This window comes from Hemiscyllium ocellatum, chromosome 12 (assembly GCF_020745735.1).
Source record: "Hemiscyllium ocellatum isolate sHemOce1 chromosome 12, sHemOce1.pat.X.cur, whole genome shotgun sequence".
In the NCBI taxonomy this organism is placed as follows: Eukaryota; Metazoa; Chordata; class Chondrichthyes; order Orectolobiformes; family Hemiscylliidae; genus Hemiscyllium; species Hemiscyllium ocellatum.
In genome coordinates this window covers 55330114-55349699 of record NC_083412.1, presented here as the reverse complement: position 1 = coordinate 55349699, position 19586 = coordinate 55330114, and the positions used below count along the sequence as shown (strand labels likewise).

Below are 19586 nucleotides of genomic sequence, written 5' to 3'. Positions count from 1 at the left end.
AAGGAAGCAATCTCTGACCATCTAATTAGCATTTATTTAGTTCTGTTCTTACAATTCTCAATCCTATGGTCTACCCCAGTTCCCAAGACTGTGACACTGCTTCTAGACGATGCTACCAGGGCAAACATCCTCCTTGCATCTAGTCTAATTTTTTTTTCTATCAGATCCCTTCACATCCTTCTTAACTTTTGTGAATACAGGTCCATTTGAATCAATATCTCTCAGTGCAGTCCTGCCAACCTAGTGGACCTCTGCTGCATTTTCTCTATTGCAAGTATATCCTCTCGTAGGTAGCGACACCTAGACTGTTTTCAGTAGCCTAGACGTGGTCTCACTAAATAAGACATCCATACCTGTCCACTTGAATCATCTCACGAAATACTGTTTGCCTACCCAATTGCTTGCTGCACCTACATAAGTTCATTGACTGGTGCACATTCACATTTCTAACATATTGTGATTTATTTAATAGTCTTGCTTTCTGTTTTTCAGTGTATACTTCACATTTAGCCACAAGGTATTGCATTCTGTGTTTGCCCACTCAACTTGTTTAAATCACCTTGAAGTCTCCTTGTATCCTCTTCATAAACCCCGCTGAGTTTTGTGTAGTCAGCAAACTTATAAATGTTGCACTTGGCTCCCTTACCCTGGTTAATTATGTATATTGTAAATAGATGAGGCTCAAGCATGATCCTTGCAGTCACCTACTAGTCATACAGACAGAGATATGCAGCACGGAAACAGACCTCTTGGCCCAACTCGTCCATGCCGACCAGATATCCCAACCCAATCCAGTCCCACCTGCCAGCACCTGGCCCATGTCTCTCCAAACGCTTGCTATTCATATACCCATCCAGATGTCTCTTAAACGTTGCAATTGTACCAGCCTCCACCACCTCCTCTGGTAGCTCATTCCATACACGTACCACCTTGTGTGTGAAAAAGTTGCCCTTTAGGTGTCTTTTATATCTTCCCCGTCACCCTATACCGATGCCCTCTAGCTCTGGACACCCCCACCCCAGGGAAAGAACTTTGTCTATTTATCCTATGCATGCCCTTCATGATTTTATAAACCTCTATAAGGTCACCACTCAGTCTCCAATGCTCCAGAGAAAGCCTCTCCCTATAGCTCAGATCCTTCAACCCTGGCAACATCCTTGTAAACCTTTTCTGAATCCTTTCACGTTTCACAACATCTTTCCAATAGGAAGGAGATGGATGCAATATTCCAACAGGGGCCTAACCAATGTCCTGTACAGCCACAACATGACCTCCCAATATTGCCATCCGAAAAGAAAAGACCCATTTATCTTCATTTTGTTTCCTGTCTGTCCACCAATTCTGAATCCATGCCAATATACAATGACCTGACCTCCCAGTCACCACAGATTTTAATTCCCCTTCCCACTACTTTTCTGACATGACCATCCCTGGCCTCCTCCAATGCCACAGCGAATCAGATGGCAAATTGAAGGAACAGCATCTCATCCTACAGCCTGGAGGACTCGACATGGAGTTCTCCAATTTCAAATAACCTCTCTTCCCATCCCCCAAGTCCCTTCCCAGGTCCTCCCCCACCCTTCCACATTTCTCTGATCGACTCTTCCTTCCAGCTACCAATCAAATTCATTCATCCCATCGACCAACCAGGTTGTATCCCTTACCTGTGTTCACTTATCCTTACCTCACCACCAAAACCTCCCCCACCCCTCCATACCATGTCCAGCTCCCCTTACACTCACCCCCAGTCCTGGAGAAGGCTTACATGTGAAATGTTGACTTCTCCACCTCCTGATGCTGCCTGGCTTGCCATGTTCTTCCAGCCTCCTGCTCGTCTGCCTTGGATTCCAGCAGCTGCAGTTTTTTTGTCTCTAAATATATTAAACCATCGTATGTGTTTTAACTTTGCCCACTAACCTCCTATGAGTGCTCTTAAAAAGTCTTCTGAAAATCAAAATACACCATATTACTGCTTCTCCATCACCTACTGAGCTACATCCTCAAGAAATGACAGTAAATTTGCTAAGCATGATTAGCCATTCATAAATCAATGCTGGCTTGACCAATCATGTTAATGCTTCCAAATATTCTGTTACCACATCGTTTATAATAGGCTTTAGCACTTTCCTATAATTCTAATGTTGGTCTAACTGGTCTGCAATTCTAATCGCTCCCTTCCCTCAACAGCCACCAATCTGGGCGAGCTGTTCCAGAGTCTGCAGAATTTTGAAAAATGACCAATGCATCTAATATTTCCAGGGCCACTTCCTTTTGTACTCTGGGATATAGATATCAGACCCTGGTGATCTATCAAGCTTTAATTTTCTCAGCACTGTTTCCTTTTAAATACTGATTTCCTTCAATTCTGCAAACCCATGAGACCACTGATTCTTAACGTATGTGCCCACTTTTATGAGGCAAAAACGAAAAGTATCTAAGTTCTGAAGAGTAGTGACCTAACTTGTCTTTATTAATTTTTTACTCTTAACGTTTTTATAGAAACTGGCCATGAAATCTTCAATGTTCCCCACAATTGTAGTCTCACACGATCTTCCCCTTTTGATCAACCTTTGCTCTCAATCTTCGGGTTTGTTGCTTTCTCCTGCAATTTTGTACATCTTCTCTTTAGATCTAATACTATCCCTAAATGCTTACAAGGCCGCTTTTGGTTTTGCATCAGACAGGAAGAATTGTTACTTAAGGAAAATGAACATGAATTACATGAACCATTAGCTGTCCATCATCAATCCCTTTAGCAATGTTCTCTAACTTATCAACTCGCACCTCATAGCTCCCTTTATTTAGATTCAGGACTCTAATTTTGCATTCAACTACGTCACTCTCCATCTTTATGTAGAATTCCATCATTTTACAGTTGCTCTTCCCCAAGGGTTTAGACAGATTACAAATTAATACTTTATCATTGCGCAATACACAGTCCAGAGTAGTCTGCGCTAGTTGTTTCCTGTATTGATCTTTAAAAAAGCATTAAGTACACACTCCAGGAAGTCCTCTCCCACAATACCATTGCTAGTTTTGTTTGTCCAATCTAAATTCTTCAAAAAGTCTTCCACAACTGCAGTTGTGCCCTTTTGCCATGAAGTTCGGATTTCTTTCTTAATGCCTTCCCTTACAGTTCCGCTGTTTTTGGGGGTCTAGAAACACCCCCCACCAATGGTTTCTGCCAAATGGTGATTATAATCTCCACTCAAACAGATCTCCAGTCAATACCAATTCCTCACCATTTAATTAACTGCTTTACTAATAACACTACCTCACCTCCTTACCTTTGTTATCCTTCCTAAATAACAAATGTCTTTAGTCACCCTGTAGCCTTGTCTCTGTAATTGAAACTTTATTACTATCAATTATATCAATTTGCATAGCAAATGTATTGACCTTATTGCAAATATTCCACGCATTAAGGCACAGTCTTTGGACTTAGGTTTTTTTTAAACTTTATTAATCGTACAGTCCTAGTGACATACAGCATCGAAATAGGTTCGGCATGAAATGTCCATGCCAACCAGGTCTCCAAAACTGAATGAGCCCCATTTGCCTGGCTTTGCTCAATATCCTGCTAAGTCAAATGTGCTGCTGGAAAAGTTTAGGCCAGGGTGTTGAGAGATAAACGGGAGGGGGTGGGGCTAGAGGGAAGGTAGCTAAGAATGCAATAGGTTGATAAAGATGAGGGAGGTTTCAGAGAGGAGGGTGGAGCGGATAGATGGGAAAGGTGATGGACAGGTCAGGAAAGTGGTGCTGAGTTGGAGGCTCGGGGCTGCAACCCCCCTCCCCCCACCCCCATCACCCCACACATTATCCTGATGAATAGCTTATGCCCCAAAAATCGATTCTTCTGCTTCTCAAATGCTGCCTGACCGGCTGTGCTTTTCCAGCACCACACTTTAGACTCTGACTGCCAGCATCTGCAGTCCTCACTTTCTATCAATATCCCTCCAAATCTTACTTGTGCATGTACTCATCTAAATGCCTTTTAAATGTTGCACTTGTAACTGCCTCTACCACTTCCTCGGACAGCATGTTTCATATACATACCACCCTGTGTATGGAGAAAGTTGCCCCTCCATCTTAGCTCTATTTTGTAATAGGTTCCCAATTGTTTTATTGGCCTTCCACTCCTGCTACTTACATTTCTGCCTTTTGTTTCTATCCTTGTTTCTTCTTCCTGTCTCCCTGCTCAGATTCTCTCATTGTTATTTTTAAGTACCAGTATTACCACTAGTACTTAAAAATAACAATGCCTATTCTAAGCATCGAGATTAAGCATCCCTTAAATGATTTGAGATTTGATAAGCCATTAATAGTATACTGTTTATCCTTCACCTTTTTGGAAATAAATGTACATTTATTTCAGCAACTCTCCAGTCCACAGCATAATTCTCACTTTAGGAAGGCTAAATTAGATGCCCAGAGTTTATGATATCTCCTTTTGAGCAGCTCAGGCTGACAGCCTTCAGACTGCAGTGACTTGCCTTATACTCTTGCATATATCAACAGCTTAAAGGTATACGGCAAAATGTCTTAAAATGATTCAAAGGAGCAATATCAAACCATTCGACCATTAGACAAATGAGCAGAAGTCGGCCATTCAGTTCATCAAGTCTGCTCTGCCATTCAACAAAATTGTGGCTGATCTGCTAATCCTCATTTCCACTTTCATGCCTTTTTCCTATACCTCTCGATTTCCATATTTACTAAAAATTTACCTCAGCCTTGAATATACTGAATGACCTCAACTCAACAGCTCTCCATGGGAAAGAATTTCACAGATTCAACATCTTCAAAAAAGAAGAAATTCCTCTACACCATGTCCCCCCAGTTGGGCGGCCCCTTATTCTGGGATTATGGTTCTAGACTTTTCCATAAGGGGAAACAACCATTTCACACATACTCTGTCAAGTCTAAGAATCTTGTACATTTCAAAAAGCTCATTTCTCAGTCTTCTATATTTCAAATCTACTCAACCTATGATCATAGTCCCTCCACACTTGGTATTAGCTCAGTGAATAGTCTCTGAAATGTCTCCAATGCCAGGACACCTTTGTTCACATTTTTTGCAGCTTTAGAACAATCTCCCAACTTTTATACATCATTTCCTTTGAAACAAAAACTAACATTCCATTTGGCTTCCCTATTATCTGCTAAATTTGGATGCTAGCTTTTGCGATTCACAAATAAGGACACCAAAATCCCTCTGTCCTGTAGTTTACTGCAGTCTTTTCCATTTAGAGTCATAGAGATGTACAGCACGGAAACAGACCCTTCGGTCCGACCCGTCCATGCCGACCAGATATCCCAACCCAATCTAGTCCCATCTGCCAGCACCCGGCCCATATCTCTCCAAACCCTTCCTATTCATATACCCATCCAAATGCCTCTTAAATGTTACAATTGTACCAGCCTCCACATCCTCTGGCAGCTCATTCCATACACGTACCACCCTCTGCGTGAAAAAGTTGTCCCTTAGGTCTCTTTTATATCTTTCCCCTCTCACCCTAAACCTATGCCCTCTAGTTCTGGTCTCCCCGACCCCAAGGAAAAGACTTTGTCTATTTATCCTATCCATGCCCTCAATTTTGTAAACCTCTATAAGGTCACCCCTCAGCCTCCGACGCTCCAGGGAAACAGCCCCAGCCTGTTCAGCCTCTCCATGGCAACATACTTGTAAATCTTTTCTGAACCCTTTCAAGCTTCACAACATCTTTCTGATAGAAAGGAGACCAGGACTGCACGCAATATTCCAACAGTGGCCTAACCAATGTCCCGTACAGTCACAACATGACCTCCCAACTTCTGTACTCAATACTCTGACCAATAAAGGAAAGCATACCAAACACCTTCTTCACTATCCTATCTACCTGCGACTCCACTTTCAAGGAGCTATGACCCTGCACTCCAAGGTCTCTTTGTTCAGCAGCACTTCTTAGGACCTTACCATTTTATAAGTCCTGCTAAGACTTGCTTTCCCAAAATGCAGCACCTCGCATTTATCTGAATAAAACGCACGGTGGCACAGTGGTTAGCACTGCTGCCTCACAGCGCCCGAGACCCGGGTTCAGTTCCCGACTCAGGCGACTGACTGTGTGGAGTTTGCACGTTCTCCCCGTGTCTGCGTGGGTTTCCTCCGGGTGCTCCGGTTTCCTCCCACAGTCCAAAGATGTGCAGGTCAGGTGAATTGCCCATGCTAAATTGTCCGTAGTGTTAGGTAAGGGGTAAATGTAGGGGTATGGGTGGGTTGCGCTTCGGCGGGTCGGTGTTGACTTGTTGGGCCGAAGGGCCTGTTTCCACACTGTAAGTAATCTAATCTAAAACTCCATCTGCCACTTCTCAGCCCAATTATATAATACTCAAAGTGCAGAATCTCATTTCTTCACATAACATCCATCTACAAAATTTTTGTCACTCACTTAACCTGCCCATATTCCCCTGCAGATTTTTCTATCACCCACAAACTTGGTATAGTATACTGGCTTTGCCCATCCACCTCATTCAAAAATATACAGCAAATAGTTATGAACCCAGCGCTGATTCAGATCACATACCACTAGTTATAGGTTGCCACCCTGAAAATGCTCTCCATTCCCAAACATTCCGACTCTATCTTCTATTTGTTAGCCAATCCTTAACCCATGCTAATATGCTACATCCAACACCATGGGCACTTATCTTAAGTAGCCTAATTTGTGATACCTTACCAAATATCCAGTGCAAATCCAACAATATTACATTCACTGCTTACCCATTATCTATCCTACTTGTTTCCTCCTAATATTCTAATTATTTTAATAAATTTGTCAATCATAACTAGATCATATTATGCATTTCTCAATACTCCATTATTACATCCTTTATAATAGGCTCTAACATCATCCCAATAAGAGTCATTAAGCAAACTGGCAAACAGGATAGAACACTGACAAAAAAAGGATATATTAAAGAAAATAATCAAAAGTTTGGTTGAAGAGAAACGGTTTCAAGGAGGGATTTAAGGAGGAAAAAGAAAGAGAGATAGGGGGAGTTAGGGAGCAAGTTCCAAATTTAGGAGCTTTGCAGTGATACCCATCTCATTTATGTTAACCTCCTCATTCCATGTTGGTGAGGATGAAGTCAAAGTTGATCTTTACTTAGCCTCTAAACCCAGGTACACATGTAATATACAAAAAATGGAATGACTTACTGTAAAAAAAAGAATAAAATATTCTGTTTCAGTAACTCTGCTAGAAGCTTAATATTCCAAAAGTTTGACAGAAACTAGTCCTACACTATCTTTGACATTTATGTATTGCTGGTCTTTATGCACTGGACACAGTTCCTCAGATGCAATATTTAAGTTAGTAATTTTACCTTAACTTTTCTTCAAAATGCTTTAAAGGCCTTAGGTGGATCAGAATTCACCTCCAGTCTCTAACATGTTATCTTGATGCAAGATAAACCTAATAACCTGAGATAGAAGAGCTTCTACAATAGTTTCCAATAATGTCAAAATATATTTGCTTGAATTACTGATCATTTCCCCAGAAAAATAGAAGTGTTTTAGCTGACATCTTTCTCATATGTATCTGAGGTGAGCTTTTGGAAAACATTAAATCTTGTTAATAATGCACTTTTTATAGACATGAACATGAGTAAAAAAGGTCAAAAACTGTTTGGGTCATGGAATAATGTGCACAAAGTACAAAATGTCAAAATCACTACAGTGCAAGGTCTGAAGATTATAGCATTTACAATCTGCAGCTCTGATGAAGTCATCGAGACTCTAAACATTAGCTTTCTCTCTTTCCATGGATGCTGCCTAACCCACTTTGATCTCTAGCATTTTTTGTTTTCAGTGCAAATACTCTATAAGGTCATTTCAACTGAGTAGAATTCAAGTAAGTAAACATATTACTTTTCCTTTTGTTCACATTCTGTTATTATCTGTTATGGGTCAAACATATCAAATCACCAACCTGACCTCAATATCCAGCCAGTGTATTTTATACAAGTCGTCCATCTTAACTACTGATTACCTTCTTGCTGGATATGTGCAACTATTACTGCTTGGCACTCTGTGTTACTAAATAAATGCTGTACTAAATGAGAAAATAATTTTTCATAAGAAAATAGATAATAGGAGTTGTTTAATGTTCCAAATCTGTAATTTTGCCATGCTGACTGCCTTGAATGTAACTGGCCTAAAACAATCTTTTTGCTAATAGTTATAAACAAAACCCCTTTCTACTCATCTCAAACTCACTGTTGCCCTCACCAGAACCCTCAAGGTCCTGTGAGGAGGGTCAAAGGTGGGTGGAAGGGGTAGGGAGCATTGGGGAGGAAGGGTCGGTGAAAGGACACGAGGGGGAAGGTCAGAGGGAGAGAGGCGTGGCAAGAGTGAGTGTCTGGGGGGGGGGGGGGGGGGGGGGGGGGGGTGCAGTTTTAGAAATAAAGGTCCATATTGATCAAGAACAGGTGATGCTCATTGGACTCTTTTGTAAAAGCGGACTTCTTGAAAGGGCTCTTATGGTACAGTGGCACTGTCCCTATCTTTGAGTCAGGAAGTGGGGTTCAATTCCCATTTGCTCCAGTGATGTATCATAACACATCTAAATAGGTTAATTAAAAACATCTAGTTGCTTTGAACTGGTGTCCCTTTAGGAGGGCCCTTAGTTCTGAGCCAGGGGACATAATCTCAAGGTCCCTTCTGCTTCAGAGGTGTACAACAATATTTTTGAACAGGTTGATTAGAAAATATGAAGAGCTGGGTTCAGTGGGGTGTGGTGGCTTCTGGACAAGAAAGGGGTCAAGAATGGAAAAGTGAAAAAAGGTATAATCTAACATCTACAATGAGACCTCTGCAAATTTTAAAGTCTTTTCCTATCTAACTCACCATTATGGAAACGAGTCTGATAAACTTAAGGATCAGCATTGATCTCTTCAGGTGGAAAGATAATGGAAGCAGAAGACAATTCCTACCTCTGACAGAAAGTAAACTCTTGGTGGCTTTTCCTAGGTCTGGCTTTGGCTGTATCATTACGAGGAATGGTTAGAATTAGAAATAAAGTATTTTCAGAACTGGATGCAACTGACCCAGTTACACAGCAGGGATTACAATTTATGGACAGTTACAAAATGGTGAGGTATTGGAAGCCTGAGGTGTAATCAATATTTGATAAATTTAAGAAGATGGACAATGTGACCATGGAAGAATGCACCATGGAGTTTGAGATGCTACATGTAAGACCAAATAAACTCAATCTAGAAATCTTAGCGACTCTAAATATCACTGTCAGAGATTGTCCAAGGACAAGGAGTAATGTATTTGAAGCAACTCATGAAATAGATGTCTCAGTGGGTGAATATGATAAAGATGAACAGCAACAAAATATTATGCTAGTGGCTAAAGAGTTAAGTTGGCCCATGATTGTCTTCGTTGTTTATTCATTCAAGTGCACTGTCTTAGATTGTGGCGGTACTCAATAATGTGAGACGTAAATAGGCTGAACTGTTACTCTGAAACCCTAGACAAAGAAAGAAAGTAAAAAATAGGTTCAAAGAATACAAAGCTGAATCCATTTTAAATTCAGGGATATAATTCATTGCCAGCTTTAAAGAAAGTGAGTCTGCCTGTGAAATTGGAGGACAGTATCATTTTACAAGTTTTGATATCATCTGGAGGGATATACCATTATTACAGAGCAAATATAGTCAATGAGAAAAAAGCAAAAATACATTTAGAAATGAAAAATGATGACATGTTTAGTTCAGGTAAAGCAATTTCATGGGATCCAGATATTATTGTATTGTTTTGGATACTCATATCTACAGCACATTGCTTCTATGTTGGTCAAAAGCCTCTGATCGTCGTCCTTCTCCTCTCGTGCAGCAGTCCCACCTAAGGTGCCAAGTTGGTTGCCACTGCTTTCCCCTGCAGTTATCTCCCCAATAGCATTCAAAATCTGTTATTAAGCAGGATGACCACAGCATAATCCTGCATTTCCTGCTTTCCTCCACTCTGCCTATGATCATTTCACTGAAGATGACTTGTTCAACATTCACCACAGTGAGGTCAGCTGCAGCTCCATAGATCAGTTCACCAGTAGCTGCAGCTGGACACACTTTCTGCATTAATGTTCACCAAGGGCAACTGAAGCTTCCATGATTTGCCACATTGCATTGGAGTACTGTAACATAGGTCTGTGCTTTGCTGCCATAACTTTTTTTGAACCAGGGTCACTTGCTTTACTACACAAAAATTATGCTTCAGAACACTGATAACTTGCTTCCCTTAACTTACTTTGCTCGTTTATATCCCAATATATTGGCCCTGACTTTCCCTTAGCCATGCAGTTAATCAGCTAATCCGTTCTTCCAAAAACAAACCTTTTGTTTTCAAAAAGCATGAGCCAAACAACACATTTTCCTGTGGTCAGTTTTTTGATTTGTTTCCTCCAATCAGTAATCCCCTGAATCTGCAGTTGTTAAATTAGGATCCCCTTCTCTCAGTTCAGTTCAACCTGAAGCACATAGCCTTACAAACTATGAGCCCTGAATGAGTACCCTGCAAACTATGAACAAAAAAATACAAGAGGCTTTCCTGTGCACATGATGTCTAGTATCACTCTTTTACTCAGGTTGTCCCTTCTTCCAAGTGCTCATGCAAAACATACTTTTTGAGCATTCTTAAAAGTTCCTTTGTTAAATAGAGATAAAATGACTATTTAACTTGTCAAGTTCAAGAAATGTTACTGACCTCTGCAGATATCTCTTGCCGTTGACAGGAGGATTATATGGAAATTGCATAGATAATTTGCCCAGGTTGCTTCACAAAATTTAAAAGTTACTATTAATAGATGTCAATGTTATGGATAAAGAACATGAATCCTTTGTAGAACAGATCATGTACTAAATATTACAAGATATCATCACACCTGATTACAAGTGCTCCTTTAACCTGGGAATTTCTGGGACCAGACATCAGAATGATAGGGCGACCAGGTTTAACATATCCACAGCAATAAACAATAATGACAGGAGAACTACAGTCAGCAAAGTCATGGAAAAGTGGGTCGGCTCAGGTTTTGGGTCACCAACAAAATTTTTAATTGTAAGAAAGATCATAAGACATAGGAGCAGTATCAGGCCATTGAGCCCATCGAGTTTGCTCTGTCATCTAATCATGGCTTAAGTTTCTCAACCCCATTCTCCAGCTTTCTCCCCGAAACCTTTGATTCCCATGATACTCAAGAACCCATCTGTCTAGTCTTAAATATAAGCAATGACCCGGCTTCCACAGCCTTCTGTGGCAATGAGTTCCATAGATTCACCACTCTCTGGCTGATTAAGTTTCTCCTTATCTCTGTTCTAAAAGGTCTTCCCTTTACTCTAAAGGCCATGCCCTTGGGATCTAGTCTCTCCTTCCAATGAAAACACATTTTCTGTCCAGGCGATTCAATGTTCTGCATGTTTCAACTGGATCCCCCTTCATCCTTCTAAACTCCATCGAGTAGAGACCCAGTGTCCTCAACTGTCCCTCTATGTTAAGCTTTTCATTGCTGGGACCATTCTCATGAACCTCCTCTGAACACGCTCCAGGGCCAGTGCATTCTTCCTGAGATATGGGGCCCAAAATTGTGCACAATACTCAAAATGTGGTCTTACCAAAGCCATATAGAGTCTCAGAAGTACATTCCTGCTTTTATATTAAGCCCTGACAAGATAAATGCCATCTTGTATCTTGATTTGCTTTCCTAACTATCAATTTAATCTGCAAGTTTACCTTGAGAGAATCCTGGACTAAAACTCTTAAGTTTCTTTGAACTTCAGACTTCTGAATTTTTTCCCCCATTTAGAAAATAGTCCATGCATCTATTCTTCCTACCAAAGTGCATGACCTCACACTTTCCCATCTTGTAGTCCGACTGTCACTGTGTTGCCACTCTCCTAATCTGTCCAAATCCTTCTGTAGTCTCACCGCCTCCTCAATGCTACCTGTGCCTTTAAATCACTTGTCATCGACTGCCATCTTGAGAAGAACCTTCTTATTTCCACTCTGCTTTCTGTCAGAGAGTCAATCTTCTATCCATGCTAGCATCTTGCCTCGAACACCATGGGCCCTTATCTTACTCAATAACCTCCTGTGCAGCATCTTGTCAAAGGCCTATTTGAAGTCTAGGTAGATAATATCCGTTGGTTCTCCTTGTTCGAAACTGCTTGCTACTTTCTCAAAGAATTCTAGCAGATATGTCAGGCATGGTCTCCCCTTGATGAAACCATGTGGATTTTGCCTTATTTTACCAGACACTTCTAAATATTCAGAAATCTCATCCTTCACAATGGATTCCAGGATCTAACCCACAATCGAGATTGGGCGAACCAGTCTGTCTTTTGCCTTTTTAAATAGGGGTGTCACTTCAGTGATTTTCCAGTCCTCTGGGACCCTTCCTGATTCTAGCGATTCCTGAAAGATCACCACAAATACCTCCACTATCTCTTCAGCTACCTCCCTTCAAACTCTGTGGTGTAGTCCATTTAGTCCAGGTGATTTATCCACCTTCAGGCCATTCAGTTTTTCTAGCACCTTCTCCTTGGTGATGGCCACCATACTCAGCTCTGTCCCTTCACTCTTAATTTTTTGGAATACTCTTGTGTCTTCCACCATAAAGACTGAAAGTAATTATTCATTTCCTCAGCCAGTTTCTTGTTCCCCACCACTCTCTCTCCAGCATAATTTTCCAGCCCCAACATCCACATTTGCTTCTCTTTTGATCTTTATATATCTAAATAAACTCTTACAGTCTTCCTTTATATTATTGGCAAACTTACCCACATATTTAATCTTCTCCCTCCTTTTTATTGTTGCCTGCTGTTGGTCTTTGTAACGTTCCCAATCCCCTGGTTTCCCTCTGCTTCACCATATTATATGCCTTCTCTTTTGCTTTTATGTTATCGCTGACTTCTCTAGTCAGCCATGGTTGCTTCATCCTTCCTGTATCATGCTTCTTTTTCCTCGGGATGAATCTCTGTGTGTCTCCTGCCATTACTGTTCCACTGTCTTTCCTCCTCACTCAGTCAAGTCTACGTTTGTAAATTAGGAATTTCAGGGTGGATGACAACTTAAATATTACACAAATTCAAATTGTTGCAGGAAATCTGTTCAGCAATGTATTTTGCAAAAGAAATTAGGATCCAAAGTACACAGGGCTAAGTCAACTGATCTAAGTGAAGCTCTGCAGTCTTGCCACATCCTGCCATGAATGATGGTGGACAACTGAACAACTCACCGGAGGACTAGGCTCCACAAACATCTCCATTCTAAAATGGAGAACGAAGTACAGCAGACTGAAATGTTTTAACAATCTTCAGCCAATTCCTGCAGATGACCCCTGCATCACAGATGCCAGTCTTCAGTCAATTCAATTCATTGCATATGATATCAAAAAATAACTACACTGAATAGGATATGGGTCATGATAATATTCCAGCAAGAATACTGAAGACTTCTACACTAGAATTTGCTGACTCCCTAGCCAAACTGTTCCAGTACAGCTGTAACACTGGCCTCTACTCAACAATTTGGAAATTTGCTCAGATATGTGCTCTGCACAAAATGCAGGACAAATCTAAACTGGTTAGTTACCAACTCAATCTACTCTCGATGATCATTAAAGTAATGGAAGGGATCATCTAGAGAGCTATGAAGTACCACTTATTTAGTAATAAGCTGCTCAGTGACACTCAGTTTGTGATGTGCAAGGGTCACTCAGCTCCTTACCTTATTAAAGCCTTGGTTCAAATACGGACAAGAGTTGGCATGAGTAAGACCAAGTAATTGTAAGACTTGGCAGCTCAGGTTAGTCAAGTGGAATCCATAACAGGTCATATGTTGTAAGTCAGGAACCCTACTAGTGTCCTAGATGACCACTAGAAAGGTTCCCAGCTGCTTAAAAACAGAGAGTCAAGGCCAGCAAGGTTACAAATGATGTTTTTTTTTAATTAAAAAGGATTGAGCATGTTCAGTAAACAGAAATGGCAATGCCCTAAAAGAACATGCTTTAAATAAGGGGTACCTGTGTATTGCGAGTGAAGCGAATGACTGCAGAGAAGTGGTGGTGGTGGTTGGAAAAACATTTAAAAGGGTAGAATTTCATAATCAAAAAAAATCAATTTTATTACAATGCAGAATTCTTTTTCACATTTTCTTCAGAATTAAGATGGTTCACAATATTCCCTTGAACAGATGAGCAGTATTATACAATTGAGAAATCAGCATTCTTGTTAATTTGGCAAGGTAATGTTAAGATTGTCATAAGTAAAATACTTTCTATTCCACCTGCAGCATTAAACAATTTGCTGTGCAAAAACTTACCAAGTGTATTTAGTTAGCACCTTCCAACTCTGCAATCTCTACCATCTAGAAAGCAAGTGCAGCAGACACACAGGAACACCAATGTTTCTTCAAGCCACATACCGTCATGACATGGAACTGCACCTACCAACCATGTAGTTACATTTTATGTATGTTATAGCACTAACCTGGAGTCCTGCTTCCTGGAACTTTCATGTACAATTGGACTGTGTTCATTCCAAGAATGGTGTGCCCTACATGGCTCAACAGGTTCCCTGCCGATACCACACGCACAAAAGCAGGCAATTTTGTTAGTTCATGGAGCTGCGATTTCCACCTGGAGAAACAAGCAGCAAATATTTATGCAACATCCAAGAATATTGCTGTTGATTTCCAATTCACCTGTGCAGTTTAAGATATCTGACAGCTTAAAACTGTATTAATATTCCAATTCTTTGCCATCATTTTCTCAACAGCATTTGAAACTTTTCTATATTATATTCTGTTTAAGGTAATATGAATATTACTGCATTGGTATCAACAGATTGTTATGTACCTCACTGGACAGTTTCATGTTGAAGCTCTGACAGCAAGCAATATTACTGAATTATGTGGTGATGTGATAATTATATTTAACTTAAATCCTTACAATCAGAAGTCAACCTTTGCTTTACCTGCTAGAATTTAGTACTGGGGAAGCTCCTGCATCAGATGGAGAACAGGAAGACGCTAAATATCACCTCAAGTACCCCAAGGGCCAGTGGTGCACACCCCACCACCCCCCTCCATACATCAAGCAGGTGCAGAAATCACACCCAAGAGCTACCAGCAGTATCACTGGGAACTGTAATGTTCTGAAACCTAACCTGAGGATCACCACTAGATCCTTAAACACAGCTAAGAAGAACAGGAGTGAAGTGGTTGGGGGCAAGGTTCGGGAATGGTTGGAGGGTTGCATTTAACACTGAGACCAACTACAGCACAGTTGCTACCACTCTAAACTGAGATTCAATTACTTACAACTAATCCAATATTGTCATACAGCTTTCACATTCTGCAATATCCAGCATAATCATTTATGAAGTACATATTCCTCATCCTCTGGCACAGCAGTAAAAGGCACCTTTTATGGATCCAGTATATTATAAAACAAAGTATCTTCAATAGTGAATACGACAATGACAACTAATCTGTTATTAAACAGTGATGTTGGTCAAGGGGTACATATTTATCAGAGTTTAATAACCAACGTAAAAAAGTGACAAGATTAACAGGGCTTTTCTTAAAAGAGAAAAACTTGCCACAACTTGTTTCAGAATTCATAAGCTCTGCATTAAGCTTTTTGATTTCTTTTCTGCAACCATTAACACTCAAGTTCTAGTGCCACGACAACGACCATGAAATACCATAGCATTAACACACAGGCATCAGCGAGTGGCACACAACCTGCTTAACTACACAAACTACTGCACCCTAAATTTTAAGCATAATGTTACAAGGATGCCAAAGGAAGCACAAGACAAAAAGATCCAGAAAAGGTATTCTAAAGAAAAGGTGACAACCACTCAGTAAATTACTTAAAATGAATTTAGATTTGTCCTCCTAATTACTTGAGGTACCTGCAAGGTCATTTTTTGTGACTCATGTATCAGGACATTCAAATTCCTTTGTGCTGCAGCACTATGCATTTTTTCCATTTAAACCTTCTGTCTGTATTCTATATAAAGTGGGCAACCCCTCATTTCCTCAAATTTTACTCCATCTCCATTTTTTTGCCATTCAACTATTAGATTTTGCACTAAATTCAGTAATGTACTGCATTCTTTTAATCACACTGACATGCAATCTGCCCACGGTAATTCTAAATGTTGAAAATACTTCTCATCTTTATTATTAAAAGGCAAAAACAATCACTAAAGCTTGTTTAAGAGAAAGGCTTGAAGCGTTATAAATAAATCAACATTAAACGACAATAAACGCAAATGATAGCAGCTTCATGATCAAAGTTGCTGTAATCTCAGTATGTTAGTATATAAAAGTAACTATATATTGTCTAAATTTAACTTGAAGCTACAGTGCTGAACTCTTGATAATTTAGCATCCGTGCTTATGGGAGCGAGACACGTGTTTCCTGATAATGGTTACAATCCTATAGCTGTGCAGAAGACTGGGATTCAACCTGCTCTAGTTGAAGAATTTAAGTGAAAGAAATAACTAACTTATAGTTTGAAAATGGGAATGCAGTGTCTAGTGTTCCACTTCATTCATGCGCTGATTCTACAATTGAAAAGATTTACGAGAGTAGTTAGTGGAAAGGATTTTTTCTTACATGGACAAACAGGAGAAACCGAGTTTATCACTTAATAGAAAAGAAACATTGAGTGTGTTTTTGATGTAGTTGTCCTAAATCATAAGCATCTGGACAGAATATTTAGAGAGAAACTGTTCCCACTGGCAGAAGTGTTGAGAACTAGAGGACAGCAATACAGGATTGAAAGTGGATGAAAGCAAAATATTTTGATGACAAGGATTAATGTAATTATAGTATAACTTACAATCTGTAGGGAAATGGATCTGCCTCTGGACCACTTAAAATAGAGAATTATTAGACTTCATGTGGAGAAAAAAAATTTGATTTCTCATCAATTAATCTTCTCTGTCAAGATTGTGGATCGATGCCTATGTATCAAAGTGATTCTACTTCTTCAGCATTTAACAGAGTTACGGCATGATCCCATATTAATAAATCACATCACTTTGCTGGATAATACATAAATATATAGGTAAAGTGCTTCGCAACCAATTTTCAAATGTGACTCCATCTATCGCTCTATCACTGTCAATTGCAATTAGAGACAGGCAACAAGTTCACTGCAGGGGAACTCACAGGGAACAAATTCAAACTGCCAGTGATGCCAGCAAAAACAAAAGAACCATAAAAGCAAGATAATAACATGCCTAATTACTGAAATCTGCACATCACATACAATAATATTTTCATATTCATATGATGCATATTTTTGAAGTACTTTGCAATAAATTTTATTTTATATAACTCATTTGCTTTCAACCAAGCACTCCATATTCACTTAAGCAGAAACTTTTCATTTACCTAATAGTCTCCACCATTTGCTCCCAACTCCCCTAGGTCCTCCCAAAGCCCATGGAGACTTGGCCTCTACTCTCACACCTTCATCTTCTTTTCCAAAGTGACCTGGGCTCCCCTGCTCACTTCTGATCCCCAGGCCTTCTGAAATCCACAGAGGCTTAGGCGTTATCCATGACCCATCAATTCCTCAATAGAGCACTGGTTCCAGAATGAGCAATGGTGTCTGTTTCCCAACCTATAGCCTAAAGCAAATGTATTTATTTTCTCTAACCAGTTGCTGGCAGCAGTGGCTTTTAATTACTAACTGATTTTACTAGTTGTGAACCAGTTGCTCTATAACTCCTGCAAGCAAGCGGGAAGTATCTGACAAAAAGGGATCAAGTCCTTGCAAGGATCATCTCTGCAAATCCTATGGTCAAGAATTGTTACACTGACTACCCAGTTTGCCCTTCTACTCATCACAGCAATGCTTTTTTGTGTGTAATTGTGTATGCGTTTATACGCACAGGAAGTTTGATCAGGACATTAGAGCTTTAACTTGTAGAGTTAAATGCTGATGGCTCATAATTGTTTACCTGCAACAATTTTTTAAAAAGTCAGTAATGCTGAAGTACAAAAATCTGAAGCCTGCTTTCTGTCAACCCGGCTCTTAAAGAAATGGATAAATTGGGGAATTTTACATATTTTTATAAAATCTAATTTTTGTGACAACTCCAGTACTGGTGGGGTTTGATTTCTAGCTGACTACCCTAATGAGGTGTGACAGTGAGCAAAAACCTTATGCAACACAGTGTGATGAGGAGTGGGAATGCATTACCTGAGAATAAGGCAATGACAGATTCAACTGGATTAGCACCTTAAGAGAAATGGTTTGCAATACAGGGAATGTTAATGAGTGGAATTAGCCAAATTGCTCCTACAAATAGCAAGTATAGGCATGAAAGGCTGAATCTGGACTGTAACAATTTATTCTAGGAATTACCCCTGAATCATACAAGCAGTTATTCAGTTAGAGAGTACAGCGAGCAATTTATTATGCCATTACACTAGTTCTGCCTCTTATGATCGAATCTACAAGGAGTGCAGATTGACACTTTCAGTGCATTTTAGAACACATAATGAGGTTGGAGACCCAGTGGAATCAGATGCCACTGCCAAATTCCTGTCTGCTTTAGCAACAATTAAATATATCTGCTACATTTGTTATAAACAATTGGGTTGAGGGCATTTTGGGACAGAGCTACATACAAAGGAAACTTAACATAGAAAAAACATTTACAAATGAATTTGATCAATTTTATCACAAGGCCACATTTACAATTACTTTAACACATTGAACATATGATACACCAAGAATGCACAAAAGTGTGGCTGCATGTGCATGAAATCCTGAAAAAGGAAGATCCATTCTCTCATCAAATTTTTACTTTTTTTTGGTCACAATGCCAGATCACTGACATGCAAGCCCAAAGCTGAAACAATACTGTGCAAATAATACAAATTTACCATTTTCTCACATCTCTTGGAAACAATATGGGAGACAACTGTTGCACCTGGTACTCATTCATTCATACCACATGTTATTTTTAATTTGTCACATTGTACAACATGGGGAAACAGTGCAATAAAATTAAAGTATTTTTCTTTTCATCTATCGAGCTAGAAAGAATACTTAAGTGAGTCTCAATAGTTCAGGATTTCACTGACAATTTAAGAGAAGTATTGAAAACAGAATTTAAGATGTATTAGTGTCCCTTTGATGAACGGTTTTGTTTTAATCAAGACTGCATTTCATCCACACCGCTTTTCAAGAATGATTACAAAGTGAAAAATGTTGAACAAAGTATAATTTTGACTGTTGATGTACAGATTAGAAGCAAGAAAAACAAGCCAAACACATATCAGGCGTCATTCTTATCTGAAGGTCTTTATTATGGCAACCAGTTCCCTTCAAATAAAAGATATGCTTCTTTAGGCAGTTTATTCCATCAATCATATGTTCTGTTTTAAATTTATTGCCTTGACTTTTAATGCTACTTCAATGATGTAAGGCTCTCCATCACTTCATTAACAGATACATTCATATTAGTCATCATTTCACAATATTTGCACTGCAACCACATACTGTGTGTT

At 39.7% G+C, this 19586-nt stretch overlaps 1 protein-coding gene across 5 annotated transcripts in view; it reads right to left on the bottom strand.

Annotated features, from left to right (window-relative positions):
* kdm6a (lysine (K)-specific demethylase 6A) overlaps positions 1-19586 on the bottom strand; it is a 222964-nt gene that overhangs the window by 23354 nt on the left and 180024 nt on the right. For all 5 annotated transcript variants that reach the window (XR_009645284.1, XM_060833561.1, XM_060833559.1 and 2 more), the window contains one exon: positions 14533-14681. Coding sequence is in view for 4 of the 5 variants with exons in the window: in XM_060833561.1 (XP_060689544.1) it covers positions 14533-14681 (149 nt within the window). In the remaining variant the exon portion in view is untranslated. The remainder of the gene's footprint in view (positions 1-14532; positions 14682-19586) is intronic.